The following is a 15,574-nucleotide window of genomic DNA, read 5'->3' as shown; positions in this document are numbered from 1 at the left end:
TGCACGTGAGGGCGTGTGTATGCGTGTACAATATATCCTGGTTTACGTCACCTTGCGTCACAGCAGTAGTGAGGTGATATGGGGCCTTGATCAGGGGATACTTGATCTCTTAATTGGGGTTGATGAGAGGCGGGACTCTAGAACAAAGGGATGGGAAAGTGGTGGGGGTAGGGTATGGAATCAACACGTCCTCACTGCTCGCTAAGGTCCTTGGGGCAATAGCTAACCGAATGACTAGTGGGTGGAGTAGGGTGGGGTTGGGTTGGGTGAGGGGACACAGGTTTAGTGGTTTGCTCCACAAGCATTAGCGCCCTAGTGCCACAGTCCCAGAGCATAGTATACCTCACAGGCAAAGGCTGAGCCACTGCCACGCAGCAGCCCCTGGGTGGATATGCGTGCCTATTTATAGCTAATCCTGTTTCAGCGAGGTCGTGCTCTCTACCGTCCCTGAGACGGAGCAATTGGAGTTAAGTGCCGCTCGCGTGCTGTCGTCGTGCGACAGGGGGCTGGCAAAGGATGCAGCTAGGAAGCAGACGGGGCTCCATTCCTGTTTGTGACCGTTGATGGACAGATTGTCAGGGCTCTTCTGGGTTGTTTCTGACAAGGCTGCTTCTCTTCACCTCTGCACACGAGTCCTGCCCCGCCGACGGCCATATCTGTGACTCACCTGTAAGTGACTCCACCTTGACTTAATATAAACATATATCAAATCAATATGAACAATCATTTGTGGGCTCTAGGGGGCTTTATTGGAGCTCATTAGATTTGCAGTTCATTTTGTTAGGATTACAACAACAAAACATGTTAGTGAAAATAGGATCATTTGCATGACCAGATGTGACCGCTTTTTGGATTTAGAATGTCATTTTTAAAGCTATACCAGTGGTTTATTTATCCTTAATTTATAATTTGCTCTGTCACACACACACACACACACACACACAAACACAGTGTCGTAGCAACACAGAAATGTTATTAAGACATTCTCTAAGTATGCATTTACAAGGTGAAAGGTTAATGTGTGCCACCATATTAAGATTAAGCATCTTAATACTGGAACAAATATGACATGGTTTAAAACGTTGCCATACAGTGGGTCTACACACAATTCTGTATACAAGCATTTGGGTGTCTGGCTAGTCGGGTATTAGCAGTCCCTTCAGAAAGTATCCACACCGCTTTACATTACTAGTGCTTCCAGTGAATTTTACATCATTTTAAATCTAATCTTTTTCACCCTGGCAAATCAATCTCTCCTGTATAGCTGAGTGGCATTGAAGCTCATGCCGGATGGCTTTTATTCAGTCAAAGCCGATGTCAGGGCTAACTGTATGTAGCCATTGTCAATGCCATAATATTGTCCGACGCTACGAATATGGAGTTTTTGACCCCGTACCGCCCCTCTGGAAACTTCTTTCTCAAAATCGAAGGATCTGAATCACGTTTCTCTCTTTGCTCAACCTCTTCTGAACCCTCAACCAATTTGATCAATATGATAATGTAGCCTATGTCTCTGCCTCGTATCTCAGAACAGCTGTGATATGCATGAACCTTCCAAACATATATATGAAGGCTACAACCTTCTCTATTTGTTGTAAGGGATTTTGCACAAGTATGTTGCAGTCTACACATTGCATTGGTGCAAAACAATTAGCATTTTGTGTAATGATTCAATGGTAATGAATCTTTATAGTTAGGTTGCCATATAGCAAGCAGTCGGCCTCCTGTTTGGCCAATGTTTGCAATAATGATGAGAAAATAACATTAAATCGCTATTGACTTCTGTCTGTGTTTTGCTTGTTTGATATGCTGTGTAGGTTGCATATACAGTGCCTTCAGAAAGTATTCACATCACCTGAATTTTTCCACATTTTCTTCTGTTACAGCCTGAATGTAAAATGGATACAATAGATTTTTTTGTCACTGGCTTACACACAATACCCCATAATGTCAAAGTGTAATTATGTTTTTCAAAATGTTTACAAATAACACTGAACAAAAATATTATTTTTTGTATTTATTTTACCTGTATTTAACTAGGCAGGTCAGTTAAAAACAAATTCTTATTTTCAATGACGGCCTAGGAACAGTGGGTTAACTGCCTTGTTCAGGGGCAGAGCAACAGATTTTACCATGTCAGCTCTGGGATTCGATCTTGCAACCTTTTCCTTTCAGTTACTAGTCCAATGCTCTAACCACTAAGCTACCTGCCACCTCAAAAATATAAACACAACATGCAACAATTTCAAAGAGTTTACTGAGTTACAGTTCATACAAGGAAATCAGTCAATTGAAATGAATTCATCAGGCACTAATCTGTGGATTTCACATGACTGGGAATACAGATATGCATTTGTTGGTCACTGAGCCCTTAAAAAAAGGTAGGGGCGTGGATCCAAAAAACAGTCAGTATCCGGTGTCACCACCATTTGCCTCATGCAGTGCGACACATCTCCTTCTCATAGAGTTGATCAGGCCGTTGTTTGTGTCCTGTGGAATGTTGTCCCACTCCTCTTCAATGGCTGTGCAAAGTTGCTGGATATTGGCGGGAACTGTAACACTGTTGTCGATCCAGAGCATCCCAAACAGGCTCAATGAGTGACATGTCTGGTGTGTATGCAGTCCATGGAAGAACTGGAACATTTTCAGCTTCCAGGAATAGTGTACAGATCCTTGCGACATGGGGCCGTGCATTATCATGCTGAAACATGAGGTGATGGCGGCAGATGAATAGTATGACAACGGGCCTCAGCATCTCGTAACGGTATCTCTGTGCATTCAAATTGCCATTGATAAAATGCAATTGGGTTCGTTGCTCATAGCTTATGCCTCCACATACCATAACCCCACCGCCAACATGGGGCAGTCTGTTGACAACGTTGACATCTGCCAATGGCTCGCCTACACACATTGCCATACAGTGTCTGCCATCGGCCCCGTACAGTTGAAACTGGGATTCATTTGTGAAGAGCACACTTCTCCAGCGTGCCAGTGGCCATCGAAGGTGAGCATTTGCCCACAGAAGTTGGTCACGATGCTGAACTGCAGTCAGGTCAAGACCCTGGTGAGGATGACAAGCACGCAGATGAGCTTCCCTGACAGTTTCTGACAGTTTGTGCAGAAATTCTCCGGTTGTGCAAACCCACAGTTTCATCAGCTGTCTGGGTGGCTGGTCTCAGACGATCCCGCAGAGGAAGATGTGGAGGTCCAGGACTGTCGTGGTTACCTGTGGTCTGCGGTTGTGAGGCCGATTGGACGTACTGCCACATTCTCTAAAATGACATTGGAGGCGGCTCATGGTAGAGAAATTAACATTCAATTCTACCGGCAACAGCTCTGGTGGACATTCCTGCAGTCAGCATGCCAACTGCCCGCTCCCCCAAACTTGAGACATCCGTGGCATTGTGTTGTGTGTCAAAACTGCACATTTTAGAGTGGCCTTTTATTGGTTCACCTGTGTAATGATCATGCTGTTTAATCAGCTTCCTGATATGACACACCTGTCAGGTGGATGCATTTCTGGGATCTTTTATTTCAGCTCATGAAACATGGGACCAACACATGTTGCATTTTATATTTATGTTCAGTTTAATGAAAAATGTAAAAGCTGAAATGTCTTGAGTCAATAAGTATTCAACCCCTTTGGTATGGCAAGCCTAAATAAGTTCAGCAGTAAACATTTGCTTAACAAGTCACATAATAAGTTGCATGGGCTCACCCTGTCTGCATTAATATGGTTTAACATGATTTTTTTATTACTATCTCAGCTCTGTACCGCACACAATTATCTTTAATATCCCTCAGTCGAGCAGTGGATTTCAAACAAAAATTCAACCACAAAGGAAGGTTTTTCAGTGCCTCGCAAAAAAGGGCACCTACTGGTAGATGGGTAAAAAATAATAAAGCAGACACTAAATATCCATTAATTACACTTTGGATGGTGTATCAATACACCCAGTCACTATAAAGACACAGGCGACCTTCCTAACTCAGTTGCCAGATAGGAAGGAAGCAGCTTGGGGATTTGGCCATGAGGCTAATGGTGACTTTGAAACAGTTACAGAGTTTAATGGCTGTGATAGGAGAAAACTGAAGATGGATAAACAATATTGTAGTTACTCCACAATACTAACCTAATTGACAGAGTGAAAATAAGGAARCCTGTACAGATTACAAATATTCCAAAACATGCTACCTAAAGTAATACTGCAAAAAATGTGGCAAAGCAATTCACTTTTTGTGCGGAATAAAAATTGTTATGTTTGGGGTAAATCCTATAAAACATATTACTGAGTACCACTCTCCATATTTTCAAGCATAGTGGTGGCTTCATCATGTTATGGGTATGCTTGTAATCAATAAGGACTGGGGAGTTTTTCAGGATAAAAAATAATCCGAATGGAGCTAAGCACAGGCAAAATCCTAGAGGAAAACCTGGTTCAGTCTGCTTTCCACCAGAAACTGGGAGAGCAATTCACCTTTCAGCAGGACAATAATCTAAACCTGAAGGCCAAATCTACACTGGAGTTGCTTACCAAGAAGACAGAGAATGTTCCTGAGTTGCCGAGTTACCGGTTTGACTTAAATCTACTTGAAAATCTATGGCAAGACCTAAAAATGGTTCTCCAGCAATGATCAATGACCAATATGACATAGCTTGAAGAATTTTGAAAAGAATAATGGACAAATATTGTACAATCCAGGTGTGAAAACCTCTTAAGTTTGACCCAGAAAGATTCACAGCTGTAATCGCTGCCAAAGGTGCTTCTACAAAGTATTGACTCAGGGGTGTGAATACTTATGTTAATGAGATATTTCTGTATTTAAATTTCAAGAAACATGTTTTCACTTTGTCATTATGGGGTGTTGTGTGTAGATGGGTAAGAAACTATTGATTTAAATACATTTTGCATTCAGGCTGTAACACATCAAATAAGTCATAATAATGTAATAAGTCAAGGGGTATTAATACTTTCTGAAGGCACTGTTTCTTGCCTAAATAGCTGCATGTAACTCCGCTCCTGAAAAAAGAACATGAAATTGCTAGACAATCTGTTTGTGTCGTGCTTATGTTTGCAATAGCTTATTGTTACAACCCACAAAGAACTTAGAGTTTTTGAACGATTTTGTGTACAAGCGGCAGCGGAGCGACTGAGCACTGAGCAGCATCTGAAAGGAGGTAGGCTAGTGGATCCCACATGCGCAGAAATCTCAGTATTTTTAGCAACAGCAAGAAAGACCACCCCCACAACATTTCTGTTTTGTGCCTAAGAAGTTTTTCCTGATTATTGTGCTTGGTGAGCCAGGACATCATCAAAAGTCTTCCAAATGAGAGGTAACCCTGGATTAATTTACACTAACTACCCACTGGTTTCCATGATACGAAACATTGTTTCCATGTAACCAATGTTTTTTCTACGTAATCTAATATCAAAACATTTCCATGTGATGAAGTATCATCCAGGGAATTGTTGTATTTCTAGTAGTGAAGTCATAAAGTACAGAAGAGAAATGCATAAACAGGGGCACACGGACAGAAAAGGCTGTAGAGAACCCCGTCCAAAGGGGTGATGTGTGAGCTTAAGTGGTTAGCACTGCCACTAGACCAGACTGCGGCACAATGATTTCTAATAGGTTTCAGAGTGTCTGTTGTTATAGTATTGATGGCCTCATTGTAGAGGGAAAGCTGTCCAAATAAATGACATTTTTGGGGACCAATTTATGCTCGGGAATGCTACATTCAAAATTACTTATAGAAAACCTTTGGGGGACATGTCCCCCTCTGTCGCCAGTGAAAGTTGAGCCCCTGATTGGATTTGAAAACAGTCATACATTTTGTGTTTTTTGTCACAACTTTTAAACTAAATCCAAAGACATGGTGAAATGTTTTGTTGATTTTATGTTGAATTCACGTTAGTTGACAACTCAACCAAATGTAAATTAAAACTAAACGTTGAACTGAGATCTGTGCCCAGTCGGGTCTCGCTGATAATGATCTCTATCAAACCAAGAGCACACACACACACACACACACACACACACACACACACACACACACACACACAGAAACGCATGCAGACTCATCATCAGGGTCATGTGCTAGTTTTGTTCTGTTGAAATGCAACTAAATCCATGCATGGCTACTGTAATGATGCATGCTTTCGCTTTCTGGTGGCAGTGTGTGAATTCAGACAGAAAATGATTTAGGCGCATGTACATAGATGGAGATCCTGGAGAAAGTCCCAACTGATATAAAGGTCCTGACATTAAAGAGCAGAATGCTTCCGGACAAAATATATCTCAGGTCAGCGCTCTGTATCCTGTGAGTCATTTTTATAGAAATATTCATATTCATGCCACGTTTTCACATGACAGGGGTAAAGATGAAAGATAGGCTGAAAGTTGCACACAACATCCGGAAGTAGCATCAGCCACCCTAGCACGATGGTGGAAAATTGTGTTTTATTAAGACGGTACACATATTTTCCCCGGTTTTCTAGGCCTGCTCGCCATTTAAGCTAGTTTAAGAGCAAACCGACGCCAATGGATCCGTCAAAAGACAGGTAAATAGCGACCAATAGCAACTGTCCAGGCTGAGTAGGAAGTTCAGTCTACCTGGAAAGATTTCACTCAAGGAAGAGTACAAAGTGATGCCATGCCTAACTAATGAGCTAAACCTTAACAACTGAATTATAATTTCAATAGAAGCATAAATATCCATTATCATTCCTTTAGACATTATAATATCTAAAAGTTCCACCCTTGTGTTTAACCTGTGGATATTTAATGTATTAATCACCCCCGTAGTCCCAGCAAAACATGGTACATGCCCTGGTTGTGATTATAATAAATTCATCAAATTTAAATCTTCCTTTAGGGCAACAACTGTGCCCCAAGCTGCAATTTGGCAGATGTAATGCACCACAGGCAAAGTAGAGCTGACTTTACAGTGGTAAAAACAAAGGGGGTGGCATTGTCTTCACTTTTCCACAGTGTGTCCCCTTCACAGTGTTAGTGGCTCTCTCAGGAACAGCAAACAGTGGCTGCTGAGCGCACCAACGCCACAGATTGTCTAATTAGATTAAGCAAGAGGCTTTCCTGAGATAATCATTGAGCGAGCCTTTTTTCCTCGAATGAAGCCTGTGTCGGTAGACAGTCTGCGCGCTGAAGGTCAAACCATAATTTTCGAAGGCAAATCTGCAATTTGTACATATCTCCGAGAAGGTTAATTATCTGGATAACCTGGAGAAGTGCCGGTAGAGCTTCCTTTGGGGATAATGGAGGTGTTTCTGGAGTTCTGTGAAAGACACTGCCTTCCGTAACCGGACTGGTGCTATTACCAGCATATACCTCCTGTTGCTATGACGATAAGAAAAGGGGGATTTCTAGTAAGTACAAACTCCAATATTGGTTCATGTAGAAACAATGTCTAAAATCAATAGTTAGTGTCAATATGAAATGTTGTACAGAAATGTGTGTCATGTCCCTTTAATAATGCTCCAGTTGGTTCTGCTGGTGTCTGCTACCATTGTAAGGTATTGTCCAGGGTCACTGGTTAGCTGTGCTTGATGGGGTTCTACTTTTTATTGCTCCATGGGGTAGAATTAAGAGTCATATATTGCTATGGTGATTTTTACCTGCTCATACTTTCTGGTGTTTGAGTTGAGGCCTGATAATCTTGTCTCCCTCCATCACAGACACTGTCTGTTCAGCCCTAATTAGAATCCAAGACTTTCTCGACCTCTGAATCGACTCCATGGATCGATGTCTTCAGRCTTCACAATTTTCACCGCAAGGCACACCCACCGTGTTTGTAATTAGTTGCACCTTGTGTGTTATTATTAGCCCTACTAGGCCTAGATATGTCAGTAAGGATGAGCATATAGGTCTTCAACATCTATTTGTCCTTTGACCTTAGAATGAGTTCAATTTTTTATTACAGTTTCTCTCCTAATTTCATGGGATTTTTCAAGTGAAGTACACTTTGCCTAAAGCTAATCATTCTAGGGACAACATTTGTTATGTAGCTGAACTAATTTTAGTCTTTCATGTCTTAAATGGACTTGGCAGATATTCCCTTCCCAGTTCCCTGGGCCTCATGTTAAAGCCATCTGTCACCTTGTGTACTAGCCAGTGGGTCTGAGTTTCAGGTGGGCTCGCCCCTAACAGAACTCTCACTTCAAGTTCACTGAGTCAAAAACTATTAATTGATTGACTGAGATGGGTAGTCTAGAGCTATAACAGTTAGAGACAATAATAATTTCCTCATCATTTCAGGAGAATGATAACTCTGGTGATTTGATTGTATTGCAGTTTACAGCATTGACCTGGAATACAAAGATACATTGGTTTAACAATGTAACATTTAGAAAACAATGGTAATGTCTTTGTTGAATTATGGGTGAATTCAACCTCAAATAGTTTTGCACACAGAGGCTGTGCAGAACCTTGACGTAAACGTTGCCTATGGTCTCCAAATATTGACTTTAAGGCAGATGTTCACTGTTCCATCTGTTGCTGTTAGCTTTGTGTTTGCTACCCAAGTTATGGAGTAGTAGCAGATAGCAGTTTGGATTACAATTTAGAAAGTAAGCCTAATTGTAATTATTCCTCATTGGAAAGCATTGCAGAGAATTAGAATTTCAGTGTACTTCCTGAATTGACTGGAATTGAAAATGGAATCTACCCCAACCCTGGCAGACAGTTAGACAATATCAACAGGAGTATCAGCGTATATAATTGGTGTGAGGTTCAATGTTATTCTTCATTAATGTGGCAAAAGAACAGCATTTCGCCATATGCAGTCTCCAGTTTGTCAAAATGAAAGACCTTAGACAAAAAAGGGAAAACCGTTTACTCAATGTTTTATTTTGAAATATTTTTCAGATGTAGCCTTGTGAGGACTTCAGCCAACACCAACAGCCAAGATGAGAGAGTGGGCTTACAAGAATCAAATGAAAATGTCTTTCTTCTTATCCAAGTCACGCTCTATGGAGTCAAGCAACGTACATMCCTGAGAAATAACAGCAGTTTATGGAAAATACCGGATTTTGCCTCTGAAGATTTGACTTGCCTATTTTGGGAAAGCCTCTCTCCACCACTCTTGAGGTATAGAGGAGACATGGCCAGCAACTCGTTCCGTGAGTCGAAGCGTGGTAGACATGCACAGGCCAACCATGATGTTGGAGATTTCAACTGCTCGCTCAAGGAGCTGCGCTCCCTCATGGAACTCAGGGGACCTGAGGGAATAACTAGAATCCAAGAATGTTACGGAGATGTCCAAGGACTCTGTACCAGACTGAAAACATCACCTATTGATGGTAAATATGCTGCTGACCATCCTTGCTTTGTGTCTTTTTGTTCTGTTTTCAGGTCTGGTTCCTGATACACCAATACTCCCATTGCTCATCAGGGCTAGGCTTAACTCCAATGCAGTGAATTGTAATTTAAGAAAAACCCTAATTTTAGTAATGGATGCATTTAATGAATGAGTTGAATTCTAATTAATCTGGTTGCTGAAATGAAATTGACTTCAACCTGACCGATAATAAAAGGTCATGGTTACATTTTGAAATACAATAACAATTCTAGCATCTACAACAGCAAAGTAGAATGATTATAGATACTGCATTGATTCCAATGGAGTTGTCATGAGTTACTCCTGCTACACCAATCTCAAGATATGCATGCCTTTTAGCACAATGTCTTGTTGAGTTGATTGTATTGAGGGGAACTGATGTGGGCTAGGATGTGGGCTTTGAGTGGAAGGCACTCTGCAGGGCCCGGCTGTCACTTCTCTACACTTGGGGATAACTCACACTTTCACACAGTTTGGCTGCTTCAGGGGACAGATGTCAAAGTGTGTTCATGTGGATTGGATATGTAAGACTCATTGACATACTGGACTTGTCTTGTGTTGGTATCAAGGAGAGGTAGGAATGACTGGACTTCGAAATAGAGAATTAAGTGAAAAACTATTATGAATAGTGTGGCCTGCATAATATTAATTGACTCATTTGTAAACATTTATAAACATTTAAAAGTATTACAACTAATACACAAATATACAGTATAATTTATAAAGCATTTAAATATGCATTGATACACATTTACTAGCAATATACACTACCGTTCAAAAGTTTGGGGTCACATAGAAATGTCCTTGTTTTCCATAAAAACATACATGAAATTAGTTGCAAAATGAATAGGAAATATAGTCAAGAAGTTGAGAATGTTATAAATAATGATTTTTAATTGAAATAATAAATGTGTCCTTCAAACTTTGCTTTCGTCAAAGAATCCTCAATTTGCAGCAATTACAGCCTTGCAGACCTTTGGCATTCTAGATGTCAATTTGTTGAGGTAATCTGAAGAGATTTCACCCCATGCTTCCTGAAGCACCTCCCACAAGTTGGATTGGCTTGATGGGCACTTCTTACGTACCATACGGTCAAACTGCTCCCACAACAGCTCAATAGGGTTGAGATCCTGTGACTGTGCTGGCAACTCCATTATAGACAGAATACCAGCTGACTGTGTCTTCCCTAAATAGTTATTGCATAGTTTGGAGCTGTACTTTGGGTGATTGTCCTGTTGTAGGAGGAAATTGGCTCCAATTAAGCGTCATCCACATGGTATGGCATGGCGTTGCAAAATGGAGTGACAGCCTTCCTTCTTCAAGATCCCTTTTACCCTCTACATATCTCCCAATTTACCACCACCAAAGCACCCCCAGACCATCACATTGCCTCCACCATGCTTGACAGATGGCGTCAAGCACTCCTCCAGCATCTTTACATTTTTTTCTGCGTCTCACGAATGTTCTTCTTTGTGATCTGAACACCTCAAACATAGATTTGTCTGTCCATAACACTTTTTTCCAATCTTCCTCTGTCCAGTGTCTGTGTTCTTTTGCCTATCTTAATTAATCTTTTCTTTTTATTGGCCAGTCTGAGATATGGCTTTTTCTTTGCAACTCTACCTAACATCCCGGGGTCACCGCTTCACTGTTGATGTTGAGACTGGTGTTTTGCGGGTACTATTTGATGAAGCTGCCAGTTGAGGACTTGTGAGGAGTCTGTTTCTCAAACTAGACACTCTAATGTACTTGTCCTCTTGCTCAGTTGTGCACCGGGGCCTCCCACTCCTCTTTCTATTCTGGTTAGAGCCAGTTTGCTCTGTTCTGTGAAGGGAGTAGTACACAGCGTTGTACGAGATCTTAAGTTTCTTGGCAATTTCTCGTATGGAATAGCCTTCATTTCTCAGAACAAGAATAGACTGACGAGTTTCAGAAGAAAGTTCTTTGTTTCTGGCCATTTTGAGCCTGTAATCGAACCCACAAATGCTGATGTTCCAGATACTAATTTAGTCTAAAGAAGGCAAGTTTTATTGCTTCTTTAATCAGAACAACAGTTTTCAGCTGTGCTAACATAATTGCAAAATGGTTTTCTAATGATCAATTAGCCTTTAAAATGATTAACTTGGATTAGCTAACACAACATGCCATTGGAACACAGGAGTGATGGTTGCTGATAATAGGCCTATGTACGGCTATGTAGATATTCCATAAAAAATCTGCCATTTCCAGCTACAATAGTCATTTACAACATTAACAATGTCTACACTGTATTTCTGATCAATTTGATGTTATTTTGAAATGGACCAAAAATGTGCTTTTCTTTCAAAAACAAGGACATTTCTAAGTGACCCAAACTTTTGAAAGGTAGTGTATATTGGCTTATTCATAGATGTTTTTTCACAGTTGAAGGCTGTTGGGCAAGACACATTTTGTAGGAACAGAAAACAGCTTCAAATCCATATGTGGATGGATTGATGTGATGTTAAATATTGTTTGGCTGACACATTAGCCATAAACCTTTTCCAGTTTGATATACTTGTGCTGATGCTCTACTCTGCTCCTATCTGCACACAGAATACAGAGGCCACGTTGTGACACACCTAGACTACTTCTTCCCTGTTGTGCTTCTGCGTAAACACTTTGATGACCTTTGTTGAACTCTAAGGGAATTATATTTAGAATGTGATTCCAGATAACAGAAAAAATGTACAATGCTCCCTCACACATCCCTGCTTAAGATTGTATTATACTTTTTTATAATACACTTTTTCCCCCTGCAAATTCATGTGATAAACATCAATTTCGCAACAACCGATGGTTCTCCCGATCACTGCCGGTTGTGATACAGCCCGGGATCGAACCTGTGTCTGTAGTGACGCCTCTAACACTGCATGTCTTAGACCGCTGCGCCACTCAGGAGACGCTTACTTTATTGTTTACAGAACATTAGGGTCTGAATCATTAAACCCAAGCCATGCCCTTTCTTTAACAGGATTCACCCTATGACCCCCCCTTCCCCCAACATTAGCTTAGCAAATTACCTTCATATATATTTCCATCCAAAGTTTTGCCAGATTTGTTGACCTTTACAGTAGCCTGTGGACCAGGAGAAATGTGACTCACTCTTGGGTTTGTATACATACAGAGGTACAGCCACTATATGCTGATATTTGCATGTATGATGACAAAAGAAAAAAGAGTTTAACTCTAAAGTGTTTGTATTTTAATCAGCTTCAATTTCTTATACTATCACCTCCCTATCCCATAATGTGTTGGGTATGTTAATTATGTTTTTAAGAATCAAAAGGGAGCTGAAATACAGTGTACAGTCGTCGTGGCCAAAAGTTTTGAGAATGACACAAATATTAATTTTCACAAAGTCTGCTGCCTCAGTTTGTATGATGGCAATTTGCATATACTCCAGAATGTTATGAAGAGTGATCAGATGAATTGCAATTAATTGCAAAGTCCCTCTTTGCCAGCTGACATCATGTCAGTGATTCTCTCGTTAACACAAGTGTGAGGGTTGACGAGGACAAGGCTGGAGATCACTCTGTCATGCTGATTGAGTTCGAATAACAGACTGGAAGCTTCAAAAGGAGGGTGGTGCTTGGAATCACTGTTCTTCCTCTGTCAATCATGGTTACCTGCAAGGAAACACGTGCTGTCATCATTGCTTTGCACAAAAAGGGCTTCACAGGCAAGGTAATTGCTGCTAGTAAGATTGCACCTAAATCAACCATTTATCGGATCATCAAGGAGAGCTGTTCAATTGTTGTGAAGAAGGCTTCAGGGCGCCCAAGAAAGTCCAGCAAGCGCCAGGACCGTCTCCTTAAGTTGATTCAGCTGCGGGATCGGGGCACCACCAGTACAGAGCTTGCTCAGGAATTGCAGCAGGCAGGTGTGAGTGCATCTGCACGCACAGTGAGGCGAAGACTTTTGGAGGATGGCCTGGTGTCAAGAAGGGTAGCAAAGAAGCCACTCCTCTCCAGGAAAAACGTCAGGGACAGACTGATATTCTGCAAAAGGTACAGGGATTGGACTACTGAGGACTGGGGTAAAGTCATTTTCTCTGATGAATCCCCTTTCCGATTGTTTGGGGCATCCGGAAAAAAGCTTGTCCGGAGAAGACAAGGTGAGCGCTACCACCAGTCCTGTGCCATGCCAACAGTAAAGCATCCTGAGACCATTCATGTGTGGGGTTGCTTCTCAGCCAAGGGAGTGGGCTCACTCATAACTTTGCCTAAGAACAACGCCATGAATAAAGAATGGTACCAACACATCCTCCGAGAGCAACTTCTCCAAACCATCCAGGAACAGTTTGGTGACGAACAATGCCTTTCCAGCATGATGGAGCACCTTGCCATAAGGCAAAAGTGATAACTAAGTGGCTCGGGGAACAAAACATCAATATTTTCGGTCCATGGCCAGGAAACTTCCCAGATCTTAATCACATTGAGAACTTGTGGTCAATCCTCAAGAGGCGGGTGGACAAACAAAAACCCACAAATTCTGACAACCTCCAAGCATTGATTATGTAAGAATGGGCTGCCGTCAGTCAGGATGTGGCCCAGAAGTTAATTGACAGCATGCCAAGGCGGATTGCAGAGGTCTTGAAAAAGAAGGGTCAACAGAGCAAATATTGACTCTTCGCATCAACTTAATGTAATTGTAAATAAAAGCCTTTGACACTTATGAAATGCTTGTAATTATACTTCAGTATACCATAGTAACATCTGACAAAAATATCTAAAGACACTGAAGCAGCAAACTTTGTGAAAATGTATATTTGTGTCATTCTCAAAACTTTTGGCCACGACTGTACACTTGACCTGCACACCTGCTATTATTATGGGAGCAATAGCTGCACCTGCTATTAATATGGCATTGGTTGAAGCTCAATGTTAAATTAAAATCTCCCTACCATCACATCTAAGCCAATATGACACCAATATTAATGAAAATTCGCAAAACAACACACTCCCTGCCTCTCGTCATGAGCCGTCCGGCCGTTACCGGGAGCCACATACCAGAATTTTAACAGGGTCATTAGCACCACCTCAAATTCTAGACATCGGATTAAAACGAGACTAATGCATCCATAAAGTGACCATTGGACATTTTTGGATTGACTGAGTTTGTAGGTGTAATTATTWAAAAAAAATGTATAATTTTTCGCTCTAACATGCTGTCCATTTAGAACCAACGATGTGCTACCTTTTTTGTAGTATTTCTGACAATGCTAACATCCTTTTCAAGGGAAGCCCAAAGTTCCAATACCGGGTTCAGTAACTCAGTTGCTCGGCAAAAAACACAGCTGCTGCTGCAACATCATAAGAAATGGCTGACAAAAAACCTAGGCTGCTGAAGATAGCTAGCTATATGGTGGTTAATCAATTATTAGCTAGCTAGCTAATATTACCTGGCTAACATAAGCTAACGTTAGCTTGCTTGTCCAAAGTCCAGCAGCTAGCCTCTATAGCCAAGTTAGTTAACACCAGTCAGCTGAAAGCTAGCTAGCCAATGAACAGGCAAAGAAGGGTAGCTAGCTATATTCTTTTATGGAAGGTTTTTACAAAAATAATTTAATCCATTAGCTAGCTAGCTAGACAATTTAACCCATTAGCTAGCTAGCCAGACAACAACAGCTGACATTGACACAGAAGCTAGGTAACAATACCTAGCTCAGATCCAAATGCCAGTCCTACATTTTTCCACAAAACATATCTAGCTGGCTTGCTAGCTAGGAACAGTACATCAGTTCAAAACCAACACCAAACTTTGCAGAAATTGTCACGCTGCTGTCTTACAATGCATGCAATGGGCTTTTGCAATACAACCTAGCTACTCCATAGTCCAAGCTACAGTAAGAGCTAGCCATATTTCACTGAGACAGGACACAACTCAAACTGTAGCTGAGAAAGAAAATGCACATGTAAACAGTGTGGTTGTGCAAATGCATGCTTGCCAGTTCCGAACATTCAGATTCAATTCCAGTATACTCCTTCTCCTGTCTTGGCATTTTAATCGAAATGTGAGATGACCAACATTGTCAAACTAACAACTCTGCCATTTGATCGTCTTGATTGTATTTACAGCTTCGATCTGGATGCTGGACTTGCCCTTTTTGTAGGCACAAATTCCGCCATGGTTCGTTGGACAAAGTCAATGGGGAAATGAATGGAATTTTGTAGGGTTTTTGGATAAACGCCAAAA

General features: G+C 41.2%; 1 protein-coding gene across 1 annotated transcript in view; it reads left to right on the top strand.

Annotated features, from left to right (window-relative positions):
* Positions 1–449: 449 nt before the first annotated feature.
* LOC111972314 (plasma membrane calcium-transporting ATPase 1-like) overlaps positions 450–15,574 on the top strand; it is a 39,926-nt gene continuing 24,801 nt past the window's right edge. The window contains exons 1-2 of the mRNA XM_023999308.2: positions 450–669; positions 8,887–9,320. Of these exons, the coding sequence (XP_023855076.1) occupies positions 9,122–9,320 (199 nt within the window). The 5' untranslated portion in view covers positions 450–669; positions 8,887–9,121. The remainder of the gene's footprint in view (positions 670–8,886; positions 9,321–15,574) is intronic.

Source organism: Salvelinus sp. IW2-2015, linkage group LG13, assembly GCF_002910315.2.
Source record: "Salvelinus sp. IW2-2015 linkage group LG13, ASM291031v2, whole genome shotgun sequence".
In the NCBI taxonomy this organism is placed as follows: Eukaryota; Metazoa; Chordata; class Actinopteri; order Salmoniformes; family Salmonidae; genus Salvelinus; species Salvelinus sp. IW2-2015.
The sequence above is the reverse complement of the archived record's forward strand: the minus strand, read 5'-3'. Positions and strand labels throughout refer to the sequence as shown.